The sequence below is a fragment of the Chelonia mydas genome, chromosome 1, assembly GCF_015237465.2.
Source record: "Chelonia mydas isolate rCheMyd1 chromosome 1, rCheMyd1.pri.v2, whole genome shotgun sequence".
NCBI lineage: Eukaryota > Metazoa > Chordata > Testudines > Cheloniidae > Chelonia > Chelonia mydas.
In genome coordinates, this window is record NC_057849.1 from 269,752,961 (window position 1) to 269,769,177 (window position 16,217).

Sequence of the window (16,217 nt, forward strand, 5' to 3'; positions counted from 1 at the left end):
CACTGCTCCAGGACGCCCCAGGGAATGGACAATCTAATTATTGCATAGCCCTGGCTGTCTGTGGAGCCTCCTGATGTCTCAGATATAAATGTGGCTCCAGCCCAGCAGTGGTAAGGTAAATGAGGTGAGCCTTTTAGAACCGGTTTTGCACCGAGCCAGCTGTTAGCAACAGGATCAGAGGTCAGGTCAGGCTTGTGAATTGTGCTTTTCAAAACGCCAAGCAGCTCACTGTCAAAGCCACGGCCCTACCTCGGGGTTTTACACCACCTGGGCCCTTCCTCTGTGCCAGACCCGCGGAGCGGGACCTGCTGAACTGCGAGGAGCGGAGAGCCCCGCGCTGAAGGTGGCGCTGTCTGCGCCGGGACATTGTCCTCCCCATCCCCAGCTCCGCCGAGCCGCGCTCAGTGGCTGCTCTCCTCCAGCAGGGCCCGCTCCTGCCCAGGGCGCTCAGCCCCTGTGCACGCAGGAAGGGCCCCTGCCAGGGAATGCCGCGGCCGGCTCGGAGCTCCGCACGCTCCCCTTTGTCACCAGGCCGGAGCCCCGCTGGCTGCTGCGCTAGGGAAGGTCGCTTGTGCAGCGGCTCCCAGCGCAGAGGCGGTGGCGGTCCCCCGTGGGGGGCGATGAGCGGCAGAGCTGAGTGGGCTCCGCTCTGTCACGATTCCAGCTCCCGAAGCCAATGGCTGCATGGGGCTCGCTGCGGCTGCCGATCGGCTCCCCCCCCCCCCCCCCCCACTTTTTTAAATACAGACACGGTGGGAGGCCATTGCTTCTGTAATGCATTTCGCCTCCTTTTTTTTTTTTTTTTTTTTTTTTGTCAATGGAACAGCTACAGCTTGGCACGGGAACTATGTCATGGGCCTGGGAGCCGGGCTATCCCCTCTGGCCAGGCGTCCTCAGGCCCGCGGGGGCTTTGTACTACAGAAATGAGTAACGAGGAAAGGATCCCTCTGCTATAGAGGACTCTTTGATGTCAGGCTTTCAGAACAATGGACAATAAACCTACAGGCGGACACCAAGGCAAATGCCACATGACTTTCTAAAACACACATTAACTCTGGCCCACGCCTAGCCCTATTTAAAACGGGCACCTGGACAATTAGCGTTGCTTGCCTGGAGGGGAGAACAAAACCCGCATTTTCTTACAGCAGGCCGCTTTGTCTCGGGAGCCTGTTTGAGGTCATCCGCACAAACAATGTAAAACCCTTTGCAAGCGACCGTATGTTTATTCTTAAAGTGATAGCGGCGTTCGAGCTCTGTTTCCCAGTCTAGCGAGAGCCCGGTTTGCGTAGGAAATGATTAGATTAGAGCGGTACGCTTCACCACTGCAAAGAGCAATCAAGGACAAATACAACACTTGCCCCGCCGGCCGGAAAGAGGGCTTTAAAAAAAAAAAGTTGTAATTAAAAGCCAGGCTAAAATCAACCCAGAGGAGTTGGGGGAGATACAGCGGCCAAACCCGTTCCTACCAAGATCAGGCTTTTGAGGAGACAATTCGGAGAGGGAGAAGGTCCCTCTTGTTCCTCATACAATTGCACCATTTGTTGTGTAATCGCTCTGCTGCTATGTGTGAACTTTACCAGAAGGAAACATGAGCCTCAGCAGCACGGCCCTGGTGGCTGCGCCTCCCCCCTCACCTGCCCCCACTCCTCCACCGCCTCTTTCTCCTTCCTCCCGCTGAGCTGCTGTTGCTGCTTGTTTGCACTCAGCTTATCCGGAGCGGAAATTCCTTTCCGTTTTTGTGAATGACAAACTCATTAACAATTCATCAACACAACCTGTTCTAGCCGGTCCGTCTCCACGGCAACAGCCCCTTCCGCGCGCCCTCATTGGCTGGGCGAGAGAATGTATCCATTGAGACGTTCCGTGTTTGTATCCATTGAGGAGCTGCCTGGCGCTGGGGGCGTGCGGGGCTGATTCAAAGGGACATTGATCGCATCAAGGGGACGGAGCGGAGGAGGAGGGGATATCACGTTGTGAGAAGCAGGGGGGCGAGTGGGGGGGGAGTCGGGGCTGACGAGGCGCACACAAGGGGGGCAGAGGGAGAGGGATCACACAAGAGCAGGGGCCAGTGCAGTGTTTTTGTGCTCAGCGAAAGGAGGGCAAGTCAGTGGCCCGTTAATTGGATTTCATTCACTCAGGGAGGAGAAAGAGCCCGAGCGGCTGGACTGGGCCGGCGATTAGACAGGTTCATTCAGGGACTCATTGAGAAAAAGCGAGGCAGTCCGGGCGTGCGGCTACCAACCGCATTGGGGAGTCGGAGCACTGGTATCCTCCCCGCACATCTATCGCTGTCCGTGCAGGGGAGGCAGCCCGAGGTGTGTGTGTGTGTGTGTGTGTGTGGAGGGGTGAGTCATTTTCCTGGGGGCCGGAGTTCAGTTTAGGTTTTCAGCCTTATGCCTCAGTGAGCGGGCAGTTTATAAGCCGCACGCCGCTCGCCCCCAGCCTTTCCTCATGCTAGATACGTTCAGGCCCGTTCCCTTCGCGTCCGAGATGGCTGTCAGCAAAACGGTGGCTTGGCTGAACGAGCAGCTGGAGCTGGGCAACGGCCGGCTGCTGCTCATGGACTGTCGCTCGCAGGAGTTGTACGAGTCGTCCCACATCGAGTCGGCCATCAGCGTGGCCCTGCCCGGCATCATGCTGAGGCGGCTGCAGAAGGGCAACCTGCCCCTGCGCGCCCTCTTCTCCGCCAGCGACCAGGACCGGGAGAAGTTTGCCCGGCGCTGCGGGACCGACACCGTGGTGCTGTACGACGAGAACAGCAGCGAGTGGAACGAGAACACGGGCGGGGAGTCGGTGCTGGGCTTGCTGCTCAAGCGGCTGAAAGATGAAGGCTGCAAAGCGTTTTACCTGGAAGGTGAGGGGTTAAACCGACCTGCCTGGGACCGGCCCCAGTTCCGCGGCTCTGGGGGGTTGGGGGCGCCCCGCTAGGACCTGGCGCTGGGTGGGTTTTGTTCTTTGTCTGTCGCCTGCGGCATTTCAGCTGTAGCCGGGCCGTGCACATGCCTCGAGCTTCTGTGGGCTTATGACCCTCCATGGCGTTGAATCCGAAGCGTGCAGGAGCCATGTGGGGACACGCTGCCTCGCGCCTGCCCACCTGGGTGCAAATCCCTGCAAGCCACAAACCGGGGGGAGAGGGGTAAGGAAGGCACCCGGGTGGGGAGCTAGCGGGGCCCGGGGCAGAGCGGACGGTGCTGACCCGTTCGCGGTCCGTGCGGAAAGGAAGGGTTGTGGCTGAAGGAATGCGCTGCTATCCATTTGTGTGGCGAGCCCCAGCAGGAGGGAAATGCATTGAGCCCTGCTGTGGACTGGATTCCTGTCCCCCGCTGGCACCAGTGCGGTTTCCCCAAACCTCGCCGCCTCACGTGGCTTCATTTGTGCCCCTCTCTCCGTGTGTGGCTTCGGGGGGATACAGAGTCTGTCTCGGCAGAGGGTCTCTAGCAACTCAGATTGCATGTGTGCTGTGCTTTCCTCCCCAGGTGGCTTCAGCAAGTTCCAGACCGAATTCGCCCTGCACTGTGAAACTAACCTAGACAGTTCATGCAGCAGCAGCTCTCCTGTGCCAGTCCTGGGGTTAGGGGGCCTGCGAATCAGCTCCGATTCCTCTTCCGACATTGAATCTGACACGGACCGAGACCCCAATAGTGCCACTGACTCAGATGGCAGTCCTCTGTCCAACAACCAGCCTTCCTTCCCGGTCGAGATTTTACCCTACCTCTACTTGGGCTGCGCTAAGGACTCCACCAATCTGGACGTTTTAGAAGAGTTTGGCATTAAATACATCTTGAATGTGACCCCCAATCTGCCTAATCTCTTTGAGAATGCCGGAGAGTTTAAATACAAGCAGATCCCCATCTCCGACCACTGGAGTCAAAACTTGTCTCAGTTCTTTCCCGAGGCCATCTCTTTCATAGGTGAGCCCTAATGAATTATGACCGCTAAAGGACCACCAGATGTTTGTCATTTGCCGAGTTTAAACCCTTAATCTTTCGTATTTGTCAGCCGCATGTCTCACGTAGCCGAGGCGCAATGTTCGGCTTTCAAAACTGATTGAAATTAAAAGGGCGGATAGAATTTGTTTTTCTAGATTTAGGCGACAAGTCCTTTTGAATTAGCAACTGTATTCACAGGTTGCAAATATGTTTATTTGTATGTCGAGCTGATATGGGATCACCCCATAACGATGTATCCCAGTGTGCTAAATTTGGGGAATAGAGAGAATCCGCACTAGTGAATTTATTATTAGTAGTTTTATTATTGTTTATCTAGTTCCTAGTCTTAAAAACAGAGGTGATATTTTAAATTTTTTGTTTGTTTGTTTCCAAGAGAGAATTGCAATTAAAAGTAATTTCAGATTTATAGTGGTATACTTAGCTATATAGCCTGTAAATAATGGTATCCCTTCCAGAGGTATAGTGTCTTTAAAGGTAAATCTCCTATAAATAATTGTATTCCTTTCAGATTTAGCGCTTAAGCTGGAACTCCTTTAAATAATTTTGTCCATCAGTTTCCCAAATGTAAATAGTGAGGAGTTCTGCCTAAAACCGAGGGTGCAAGATAAAGTCACTTCACACATATCACTCTAGGTAGATAGTACACACACCTCAAAACTCTTTCATGTTACTGATTCAGATTGATATTGCTTTTCTCGCTGAACCACCATGGGGATTTCTGATCTCCTCTGAGTTGATTGCTTTTCTTATTTGAGGCGGGGAAGAGAGGGTTATGGATGGGCATATTGTGTGTTGGAAAACTGTGCTGTGATCCGGCGGAGAGATACCGGTGCTAGTGCAGTATGTAGGTAATCTGAGCCCAGCAAGAAGAAATGTGGGCTGGAAGCCGCGAAGAAACTAATCTACAGGCATTGTAATGTATTTCCTTTTACAAAGGAACCCATTTTCCAGCAACGTTGACATCCTGTTCCTCCTAATGGGCTGTCCCCTGTGACTTCCCTCATTCTTTTCAAATGCCTGAATACCTCCATTGTTAGCAGCACAAGAGTTGGAGAATAATTTAATAGACCTTTGCAGCCTGCTGGTCTGTGAAAAGCGTTCAGTGGCACACGGCGAGGTTTCTAGTTTTCACATGCTGGGGGAAATGTGCACAGGGAGACGGGTTTTCTTTGGGCCAGCATTCAGTGCAAATAGCATCTTCTGAAAATAAAAATAAAAAGTCTGGGCTGGGTCACAGCATGTTTCCTCTGTGCCACTGTGAAGTTGCATCAGCCTTCTGATTTCCATGCAGTGCTGAGCTTAGGGTCTGATTCTGATCTCACTTCGGTTTTGCACTCGTGTAACGGTCTCCCTTGACCTCACTGGGGTCACTCTTGATTCACATTGGTAATAAGTGAGATGTGAATCAGCCTCCCCCATTTCTCCTATGTCACAGCTGGATCATGAGCATCTCTTCTGTCTTGTGTTCCCTGTCTCTGTGTGTGCAGATGAAGCTCGGGGGAAGAATTGCGGAGTCCTGGTGCACTGCTTAGCAGGGATCAGCCGCTCGGTCACCGTCACCGTCGCATACCTCATGCAAAAGCTCAACTTGTCCATGAATGACGCCTACGACATTGTCAAGTTGAAGAAATCCAACATCTCGCCCAACTTCAACTTCATGGGCCAGCTGCTGGACTTCGAGCGGACCCTGGGGCTCAGCAGCCCCTGCGACAATCGTGTGCCCAGCCAGCAGCTCTACTTTACCACTCCCTCCAACCAGAACGTCTTCCAAGTGGATTCCCGGCAGTCCACGTGAGCGCTCCCCCGTGGCCTGCCCACCAGGTCTGAATCCTGTGATCATTCCTCAATGGTTTCCCTCTGGCAGCAGGAAGGAGATGGAGCTTTGCTCTCTCGTGTCCCCTGCCAGTGCACGCTGGAAAAGGTTACAAGGGGACTTGCCGAGGTCTCCCAGAAGGAACAGCCCCAAGGCAGGCAGCACACCTGCTGCCTGCACAACCACCCGCCTGGCCAGGGGCTTGGAACTGAGGACTTCCAACAGTAGGGGGAGACTGGGCATTCTGAGCACGTGTTCTCCAGCGACTGGGAATTTCCTACTTCCTTCTTTGCTTTGGGATCTGTAACATAGATTGTTGTCTTCAGTGAAGACTGGTTCTTTTTTAATTTAGAGGAGCCAAAGAGAGAGGTTTCAGCTCAGTGTATTTGGAGTACTTGTTTGCTGCCAGTTCTGTAGTGTGCTATTTGATCAGTGTAAATATTTAATCTTAAATCCATGGGCAATGTTTTTATTTTGTAACTTTCGCCTATAGAAAAGAAATCAACCCAAAGGACTGCTACATTTTTGTGCTCTTCATGAATTATTTTTCTGTCCCCCTGCCCCCTTGCAAAGAATACATTTGCAGCATGCTTGATTTTATTGTTCAATTGAGCTGAGGCAAACTTGAGAGACAGTGGCTATGGTCAGAAATTTGCTATTCACATTCGGGGAATCAGTGGAGTCTCTTCCTTTTTTATTTTTATTTTCCTTGTAAGTCCCCCCTCTCCCCTTGTACTGCTGTTTCTCACTTCTTTTTTTTTAAACCTTTGTAAATAGATCGTCTTGGAAGAGATTTGTCTTCAGAAACATTTCAGATACTCTAAACAGTGCTTTATCTCTGTACAAACTCTTCAGGGAGCTTCACCTCAAATGCAATATTTTGTCTTTTTTTTTTTTTGTATAGAACTGGAAGTACATGTGAGCATGTGTACTTGTGCGTACGCAAGGTGAACTTGCATATGATTGCCAATGAGGGAGAGCCTAATTCATGGTGTAAAAGGTTTAAGCTGGAATTTATTATAAGAATGTACATTTTTAAATTATTAATAAATTACTATTTTTGGCTATTGAGAATCTGAGTGGTTTATTTCCCTCCTAGTGATGAATTGCATATACATTGGAATATTTTTAAGGAGGGCATGTCTCTTAACAACATGTTTGTACAGCCCTTGCACAATAAAGTCCTGATCCCTGCTTTGGCCCACCGTAATCTAAATTAATAGTTACAGCACAGATAGCCCTATCATCTTAGCCTGGCGGGGAGGATGGATTTCTATAGCCTCTGCTTAATCACAGAAAAGACAGAGCATACATAGAAACAACTCAGACTTCCCCCACACTGCCCCATCAATGTACTGCTACCCTGTTATGGCAGGGTTACTTCTAGGGATGGGCGGAATAGTTGGTTTCTATGCTGATTGAATAATTTTTGCCTTTCTGCTGAGCATGTTTTCTGTGGCGTGGTTACTTATCCACTAATAATGGGTTTGGAACTACCAACTCATGTCACTGAGACCCTTAGGCAGTCCACAGAGAGTAAATGACTGTCAGTCACTGCTGACCTGTGCTGGAACGGTGCAGGTTCTAGATACAGTTAACAATGCCTGGGACACCCAGTTTCTTCTTTAGCTACACTGAAACAATTCTGTCTGTGCAGAAGGAACAGGTTAGATTTTAGCCAGGGTAACGCTTCAGACTGTAACTTCCTGTTTGTTCTAGTTCATTTAAATAGCAAGGATGGTAATAGGGTGAAATGTATAAGTCTGCATGTTGTCAAGTCAGGACTGGCTGATTCTCCAGCATACGCTGCGGACTGGGTGCTTTAGAATTCCTGGCAACCAAAAGGTGTTTCCTGTAACTTTAGGAACGGCAAGTGTGTGAAACGAAAAACAAACACAACACAGAAGAAAAAAAAAAAAGTTGGTGTGTCTTGTAGTAGTGACCTAGATTGAGTGCCTAAACTGTGAAAGTAGAAGTGGGTTGCGGTTAAATTTGGCTTGTGCTAATCCAGTTTTGAACGGTTTCCGCTCTTGGCATTCCCCATACTGTGCTGTTCAAAGTGGAGATTTGCAAGCAGCTCTAGCAATTTCCTGTCCAGCTGCAGCTCAAGTGACTTTTTTTTTTTTTTTTTAATATGGTCTGTGGATAATTTTAGGCAGTTTCCTCTTTGTGGATTATTAATCTGCTTTCCTTGTAGAAGCAGCATAGCTATATTCCTACTGTTCTGCTGAAGCCGACAGATGGCCTCTCCACCACTTCCTCTCGTTTCACTGTGGGTTTGTTGTCAGGCCACTTCTGAAATTAATAATGTTTTCTGGCTGAGGGCCACAGGCCGTTACCACAAAAGGGAAGTAACACATGTGAATAGCAGGAAGCCGGGCAGGGTCACTGTGAACTGAACCTGTTGAGCCTCTCCCATTGAGCAAGTGTATGACTTCCTCTTTTTTTTAAGGGAGTCCACTGAACTATCCTGCAACTAAGCAATTCATGCTGTGAAAAGGTTGCTGCTAAATTAGCAAATGCTAATTGTGGTGAGGTACCCAGCAGGTGGAGAGGCAGGGGAGAAGTGCAGCACCAGCTTGACCCATAAAGATCTAGTTTTCTTTGCAAACTTGCAAACTTTGGGCTTTGAGAACTTAGTATTCACAAGGGTTTCCTGCTTCCTTCCTGTTTCACCAAATGACTAACACTAAATTGGTAGTTCTGCAATTCATCATTTTCCCCCCCAGAACTAGCAAATAGCGAAGGCCAGTTCTTCAGCTGTTGGAGATCAGTGTTGCTATGTTGATTTTTTTTTTTTTCAATAGAGCGACACCAATGTACACCAGCTGAGGTGCTGGCCCTGGCTGTTTAGTCACACACGATTTTAGAGGTGGAAGGAGGTCTACCCCTTTCCAGCAGGAGCCCTGTTTAGCCCCATGTGACTCTGGTTCCTGGGAACTAGTAGTTGTCAAACATCCTGAGCCCTGGGTACTCTTGCTAATTCCTCCCCCCTTATTTTATGCCTGCCAAAAAACACTTGCCTTCAATGTTAATTAACATAATTCTCTCCCTCCACCCCTGCTTTGGTCTTTGCTGGGGTTAGTGCAAGGTCTCAGGTTTGGGGGGAGAGGGAGGGTGAGGGCTGGCAGCTGCTGTAGTGGTTTGACTGATCATTTGTAAGTGGGGAGAATAAATCCTCTGTGTTTGTGGGGAAATCCAGTGGGAGGATCCTCCCCTGGAAATTAAAAATAGCCCTGCTCTGCCCTGCCCTGTCCTCTGCTGTAATGTGGTACATTCCAAAGGGAGGCAGATATGGAATTGCTGTTCAGAAGTTTCTAAGATTTTAGCAGAGAAAGTGGTGCCTGGCAGGCTTGAACCGGTTCACCCTACTGATGTCTTCAGCTCTGGGCGTGAAGTCCTGTCCCCTGAAAGTCAATTGGAAAACTCCCCTTGACTTCAAGGGGCCTGGCGAGACTGTGAACCTGCATTAGCATTTTGCTTTCAACCTTCTATTTAATAATGTCACGTAATTAGCACATTGTGTCTGTCACTGCTTTTCCTCTCCCTTCTTAACCTTTTACATCTTTTCCAGCCACTTCCCCCTTTAAAATGTCTTACCCCTTTTTGTCTGTCATTTTTTCTTTCCTCAAACCTATCTCCTCCTTCCCCTTTCTCCTTCTTTGCACTGTTTTCTCCCTCCTCCCAAGCTGTACTTTTACTCTTTTCCTACACCACCTCCATGTCTCGCTCTGTCTCTCTTGACTGCCCCAGGAACCTCCTTCCCTCTCTTTTCTTCCCCATTAATCTGTTGCTGCTTTCCTTATGCCCCCAAATCTGCTCCCACCTTCCTTCACTATCAGTCAGTCATCTCTCCTGCTTTCCCTCTAGATGGTTTTAGTAAAAAAAACAAAACCTCCTCCAGGGTGGGGAAATTCACAGGGGACGGTCTTGATGGACATAGGGGAAAGGTGCATAGGAGGACAAGAGAGAGAAAAATGCCTACTCTTCCCTGTCCAGAGCCAAGCAAATTCCCCTCCTCCCATTTCCTCCCCCACTAGGTCAGTTTCACTCTGTGTAATTGCTTGAGGAGTCATGTGGAGGGAGAATCACTGGGAGGCAGAGTGCCATCAAGTCAGGGGCTTGCTGGGGGAAGTCCTTGAGATGTGTATGTGCTGATTCAATCCGCCATCCATTTCACCAGTTTCTTTCAGGTAGCCAGGTGTGCTGAATCTCTCAAAACCGGGACAAATCACAAGTATTTTATTGTAAAACCAACAGACAGGGCCCCTGAAACGAGACCAATCCAGATACTCAGGGGCAATTCATCACGCTACTCGCTTCTCCAAGTCCTCCCCCACAGCTCTAGTTCTTGACCCTCTCTCTCCTTTCTCACATAGCACAGTCAGTGTTCTCTGATTCAGTGCAGGCGAGAGGCCTCTGACTGTAGACGCCAGCTCCCAGTGCTGAGGGCACAAGCACCCCAGTGAAGGGAATGGTGCTAGGAGCAGTCTAGCTCTCAGCCCAGCTTCTCTGCTGCTCCAATTAAGGAGCTGGATAGAGCTTCTACCTCTGCATAGTACGGGCAGCCCCATTTACAGGTTTGCTTTGTTCAGTCTGATCTTAAATAACTTAAGGGGGGAGGTTTCCACCAAATATTTTGTTCCGCAATCTCACTAAGAGGATGGTTTTTTACTTGATCCCAGTTTTCTTCTGTTTCGTTTCTTCCCATTCCTGCTCATGGTACATTATTGCCCCCATGTGTTCACAGTCCCACCCCCCCACCCCCATTGTCTGAATAACTCACTGCTCAGTGACATTTTCTGCCTGATCGTGAGATCCGTTTCTGGGCGTTTCAGTAAAATCCTTTACTGAGCTCTGGTGACCCGATGAAAGAATTTTCCCAGTCAAAGGTTCTAATCATGCTTATTTAGTCAGGGCTATAGTAAAAACAGCTGAAGTCTGAAACTTTACATTTGGCTTGATCTTGATTCCATTTTGCTGTCTTCACTCCCACTGAAGTCAGTGGGAGTTTTGCATGAGTAAGGACTGCAGTACTGACCTCACAGACCTCAGAGTATGTCCTCACTGCACAGTTAACCCAGGCTGTCACCTGGATTTTAGTCCAAATCCGCCATTCATGCAGGAAAAATCTCTGACTACGTATGCAGGTGCTTTACGCCCAGGCTACCTTACCTGACTGGGGTATAAATTCATTCAACTCTGATGGTCTGGTGCCTCCCCACAGTTCTCCCACCCCCTGAAGGAGAGACAAGTTCTTCCACAATTGACTGGGCAAGAATCCTAGAACATCTCAGCACAAAGAACTGTGGGATATGCCTCCAGCCACACATAAGTGAGTGCAGAAATAGTGAGGACACAGTCGTGTGAGTAGCAGGGCCGGCTCGAGCTTTTTTGCCGCCCAAAACACACACACAAAAAAACCAAAACCGTCGCCAGGACTGCAGAAGCAAAAAAAAAAGGGGCCGGAGAGCCACCGAAGCGTCGCCCCAAGATTGGCCGAAATGCCGCCCCTTCACGGGGGCCGCCCCAGGCACATGCTTCCTTAGCTGGTGCCTGGAGCCAGCCCTGGTGAGTAGGGTCTTTGCTGTGGGAACATTCAAACCTGGGCTAGGTTAACTTGGGTGCTTAGGCACGGAAGACAATTACCTGGGTTAACTGTGCATTGAAGACATACCCTCAACTTATGCAAGCTTCAGGCATGTAGAGAAGCTAGCAGTGCAAGTATTGTGGGTATTACAGTACCATGCAAATATTGCAAAAACAAACACAAGACAAAATTCTGCCATGGGATGTGCACAACCACTCCTGCTGTCTTCAATGAGAGATGTGCACATGTTCCAGAGTGCTGAATTTGGCCCACAGACTTGATGCCAGGATTCCTCATAGCTTGAGGGCAATACAAAGGACTCTCACATTTTCTGATGATAAGTGGTGACACAAAGGAATCCATGCTCCCCCAAAACGTTGGCAGGTATGGATGCTGCATCAGCTTTCCTTCATATTTTGGCAATAAGCATGTGCTATTACTGACTAGACTGGTCAGGCAGAGAGCTAGAGTGGGTGTTTCTCTCTTTTGAGGAAAGTAATGGCCTTCAGAAGGAAAGGGAAGATCCAGAAGTAGAGGGTTTCTGTTGTTAGTTAACTGAGGAGTCTGCACATACCAAGTGGATTCTGGAGTGTTTGGTGAAGGATGTTGACATACAAGAAATATAGAGAGATTGTATAAAACGTAAAGTGGGAGTATAGCGTCGGTTTAGAAAATATTTCCTGATGACAAACTGAAATGCAGGATTGTATGCGGGGGATGCAGGGGTGATGCATCATGATCTATTTCACAACTATCTTCCACAAGGTTCAGGAAAAGCTCTGAATGCTGGCACCATCCCACCATTTAATTGCTCCAGCACTGCAGATACTGGAGACATAAAATGATACTGTGTGGGAGGTCTGTTTGCTTTAGCATGGAGACCAGGATGAAGCACTTTGCTCCAAGTGCCAGAGGCACAGGTGCTTTGGAAATTCCTGCTGTAGAGGTTTATTCAACACATCTGCTTTTCCAAATTGGTAATGTTTTGACAGAAACACAGGGTCTTTGGGTTTTTTAAATGAATTTTTCCATCTTTTTTGTTCAAGATGCAGTTTGGGGGCATTGCTGAATTCTCCTGTTTCTTTTGTCTTTTCTTTGGCTGATTTTATCTGTTGTGACAGGTGGCTACAGGAGAGTAATAGAAGGCAGATATATTAGCCCCAGGTTAAGTAGGTCCCTTTTCCCTGGGTAAGGTAACAGGGAAGGTTCCAGAACAATCAGGAACCTTCTGGAGACAATTAAGACAGACAGGCTGATTGGCTGCAGGTGTTCTAATCAAGAAGCTGCTAGAATCAATTAAGGCAGGCTAATCAGGGCACCTGGGTTTAAAAAGGAGCTCACTTCAGTTTGTGGTGCGCGTGTAAGGAGCTGGGAGCAAGAGGCGCTAGGAGCTGAGAATTAGAACGCATACTGTTGGAGGACTGAAGAGTACAAGCATTATCAGACACCAGGAGGAAGATCCTGTGTTGAGGATAAAGAAGGTGTTGGGAGGAGGCCCTGGGGAAGTAGCTCAGGGCGTTGTAGCTGTCGCACAGCTGTTCCAGGAGGCTCTCTAGACAGCTGCCTTCCACAGGGCCCTGGGTTGGAACCCAGAGTAGAGGGTGGGCCCGGGTTCCCCCCAAACCTCCCAACTCGTGGTCAGACACAGGAGGAGTTGACCTTCACTGTGGGTTCACGAAAACGACCAAACTGAGGGCTGCCGTGAAGCTCCAAGATGAGCAAATCCTCCAATAAGCACAAGACCCACCAAGGTAGAGGAGGAACTTTGTCACACTGTGTAAGAAAGGAATCCCCATCTGAATTTGTAGGGATCTGAAAAACAGACCTCAGACTTCCCACCTGGTTTGCCCAGGGCAGAAGTACTTGCCTCTAGTTTAAATGTGGTGTTTGTTTCCTTTTCACAAAGCTGAGTATATGTATAAAAAATGGGACAAAACTTCTTCTGCTGGCTTAGTATTTGGGAAAACACATCTACAGTTCAGTCAAGGGGCCTGATCCTCAGTGGGTGTAAATCTGCATAGCTACAGTGGGAGCTACAGTGATTTACACCATCTGAGGCTCTGGCCCAAAGGCTTGACCTTGCTCCCATTTATAGCAATAAGCTATTGACCTCAGTGGGAAAGGGCTCCAGTTTGTACACAGAATTGATTAGCAACTGCAATAAATTGCATTCCATTGCAAAATAGCGATTTATTTATTTATTTATTTATTTATTGTTATAAATAGGAAAAAAAGGTACAAAAGAGGGAAGGTAAAAACGTCCTGTTCATACCACCAGAGAGAGCTTTTCATGGTATTTCTAAGAGTGATATTTTTAACTACAGGGACATATGAGAGAACTTGTTAAACCATAAAGGTAACAATGAGAGCTCAAATGTTGTTTTATTGATTATGATCTCCCATGCTAACAACAATATAAATAATACCCTGCCATCAGCATATCTATTACAACCTCTACTTGTGGGGATTTCTAGCTTAACCCTAAAGTTCACTCTGGAGCGAGAACAACGTGGTGTCCTTGTGGTACCTTAGAGACTAACAAATTTATTAGTGCCAAATTTATAATATGCCAAAATAAATTTGTTAGTCTCTAAGATGCCACAAGGACTCCTCATTGTTTTTGCTGATACACACTAACACGGCTATCACTCTGAAATCTGGAAAGAGAATTCAGCATTACAGTTCTCATTGCAGGTGAAATTCAGCACTGCATGGAGGGCCAGCACAGAGCTCATGCACCACTTCTGCGTTAAGTAGAACCTAAATGGTGCATAGGCTTTCTCCAGGCTCTCTGCACAAGGTAAATTTTATCATCTGTGAAGTTGCCTTTGTTAAAAATACAGCAAAACAAAATACTTTGCCTGTAGTTCAGGGGATATAGATTGCTCTTTTCATATACGTTCTTACAGCCCCTCTTTCTTTCTTTCTTTCTTTCTTTCTTTCTTTCTTTCTTTCTTTCTTTATTTCTTTCTTCAAGTGAAATCTTGCAGGCTGCTAATGCTCTACATTGGAACTACTAGTTTTGAATTTACAAATCGTAGGCAGGGCAGACAACGCTCCCTATTATTAAGCTTGCCCAACACTTTGTATTAGAAGACCCCCTTTTCAGTTGCTTATAACGTTGCTAAATTCTAATGGTTTGGGCTGAAATTTCCTTTGTCAGGTTTCTGCCTTGGGATGAATTTCAGCCAAAACGATTCAGACTGGGGGAAAACACGGTGTTTTGCCCATGTTGAAAAATTCTGGCAACCTTTTCTTTGAACAGCTCTCGTGCTCCGATGCTTTTCAGCGGGGATTTGAAATTTGGCAGGAGGGGGATGCTTTGTGCCAGGGATGAGCTGTTTGCTATCCTCATGAAAATCCACCAAACCAGCTAAATTCTAATCTAAGCCTTTGCAAAATTACACTTCGCACATGCTCAGTAGGGACTTCAGTTTTTTTCAGCTAAACTCTTTGAAGATCTCACTGAGCATATTTGAGCCTTTCTCAGCTCCTGTACTGATAGAATTGCCAACTGTCTAATCACACAAACCCAAACACTCTTGCCCCTTCTCCAAGGACCCGCCCCACTCGCTTCATCCCCCCTCCCTGCGTCGCTTGCTCTCCCCAGTCCTCACTTTCACCAGGCTGGGGCAGGGGGTGGCGGTGCGGGAGGGGGTGCAGGTTCTGGGCTGGGGCCGAAGGGTTCCGAGTGTGGGAGAGGGCTCTGGGCTGAGCCTGGTGCAGGAGGTTGGGGTGCAGGAGGGAGGGCAGGGTGTAAATTCTGGGAGGGAGTTTGTGTGCGGGAGGGGGCTCCAGGCTGGGGTACGGGGTTGGGGTGCAGGACAAGGTGTGGGGTGCAGGCTCCAGCCGGGCAGCGCTTATCTAGGGCAGCTTCCAGTAGGTGGCGCAGTGGGGCAAAGGCAGGCTTGAGCTCAAGAGGACCACTCAAGTCAGTAGAATTATTCATGTGCATAAGTGTTTGCAGGATCAGGCCTTGAAATATTATTCTGGTTGTGCTTAAATATGGCAAAATATGGCCTATCATCATCAGTAATATCATCCAGTGTTTGACTAGCCCAGCAATACTTGGGGCAGGGATAATTTTTTAGCTTAAGCTCTATCACCAAGATTTTTAGAAGTGAACAATGATTTGGTGTGTGTCAAATTTTTGGCTGCCCAACTTCCAGGGGACTGATTTTCATCAAATGCTGAGTATTAACCCTCTGATAATCAAGTATTAACCCTCTGATAATCAAATAATTATTCAGGCGTCTCAAGTTGGACACCCTGAAGTTGGGTAGCCAAAAATTTGAGGCACCAAAATAATTTGTCTATTGCTGTATTCTGGTACATTCATACTTGGGTTGGCAGCTACCAGGGGAAGAAACCTTGTTCTATTCCTTGGCTTTTGTCATCTTCAACCAGACCCTTAATATTACATGCATATAAAAGCTTGGGCTCTCAACTTCATCGCTGTGGTTTTATGCCCATGTAAATCAGTGGAGTTACATTGATCTAAAACTGGAGTAACCCTGTGGTAAATCAAGCATAAAAGCATTGCATATGAGTTCCCCTTTCATATAGGGATATATGCTCTGCTGAGCTATTCTTTGAAACAGGAGCTGCTATTTGTTTTCATGGACACAGAAAGACACCAGGTATTGTTTCAGAAATGAATGTCAAATGACTCTGCCACTTGTGCCTACTGCAACATACCTGTTTTGGGGATAGGGACCAATTCATTCCTTGCTGAGCTCCTAGCTACTTTTGGATTTCATAGGTTATGCTGGAAAGTGTTAATGGCTGCCATCATGCAGGTTTTTGATCTACAGACATTCACAGACCTGATTGAAATCAATGGGGTGCTCAGCACCCATCTTTC

The 16,217-nt window shown here is 48.1% G+C and overlaps 1 protein-coding gene across 1 annotated transcript; it reads left to right on the forward strand.

Moving 5' to 3' along the window:
• Window positions 1-1,699: 1,699 nt before the first annotated feature.
• On the forward strand, window positions 1,700-6,830 carry DUSP6 (dual specificity phosphatase 6). The gene is made up of 3 exons (XM_007059207.4): window positions 1,700-2,854; window positions 3,477-3,911; window positions 5,438-6,830. The coding sequence occupies exons 1-3, from the start codon at window positions 2,452-2,454 to the stop codon at window positions 5,743-5,745; spliced, it is 1,146 nt and encodes a 381-aa protein (XP_007059269.1). The 5' UTR covers window positions 1,700-2,451; the 3' UTR covers window positions 5,746-6,830.
• Window positions 6,831-16,217: the final 9,387 nt, after the last annotated feature.

Excerpts from the sequence above, each read along its gene's own strand:
- DUSP6 (XM_007059207.4), top strand. The coding sequence starts at position 2,452 with ATGCTAGATACGTTCAGGCCCGTTCCCTTCGCGTCCGAGATGGCTGTC. Across the intron at positions 2,855-3,476 it reads CAAAGCGTTTTACCTGGAAG|GTGGCTTCAGCAAGTTCCAG; the intron begins GTGAGGGGTTAA and ends TTTCCTCCCCAG. Across the intron at positions 3,912-5,437 it reads CGAGGCCATCTCTTTCATAG|ATGAAGCTCGGGGGAAGAAT; the intron begins GTGAGCCCTAAT and ends CTGTGTGTGCAG.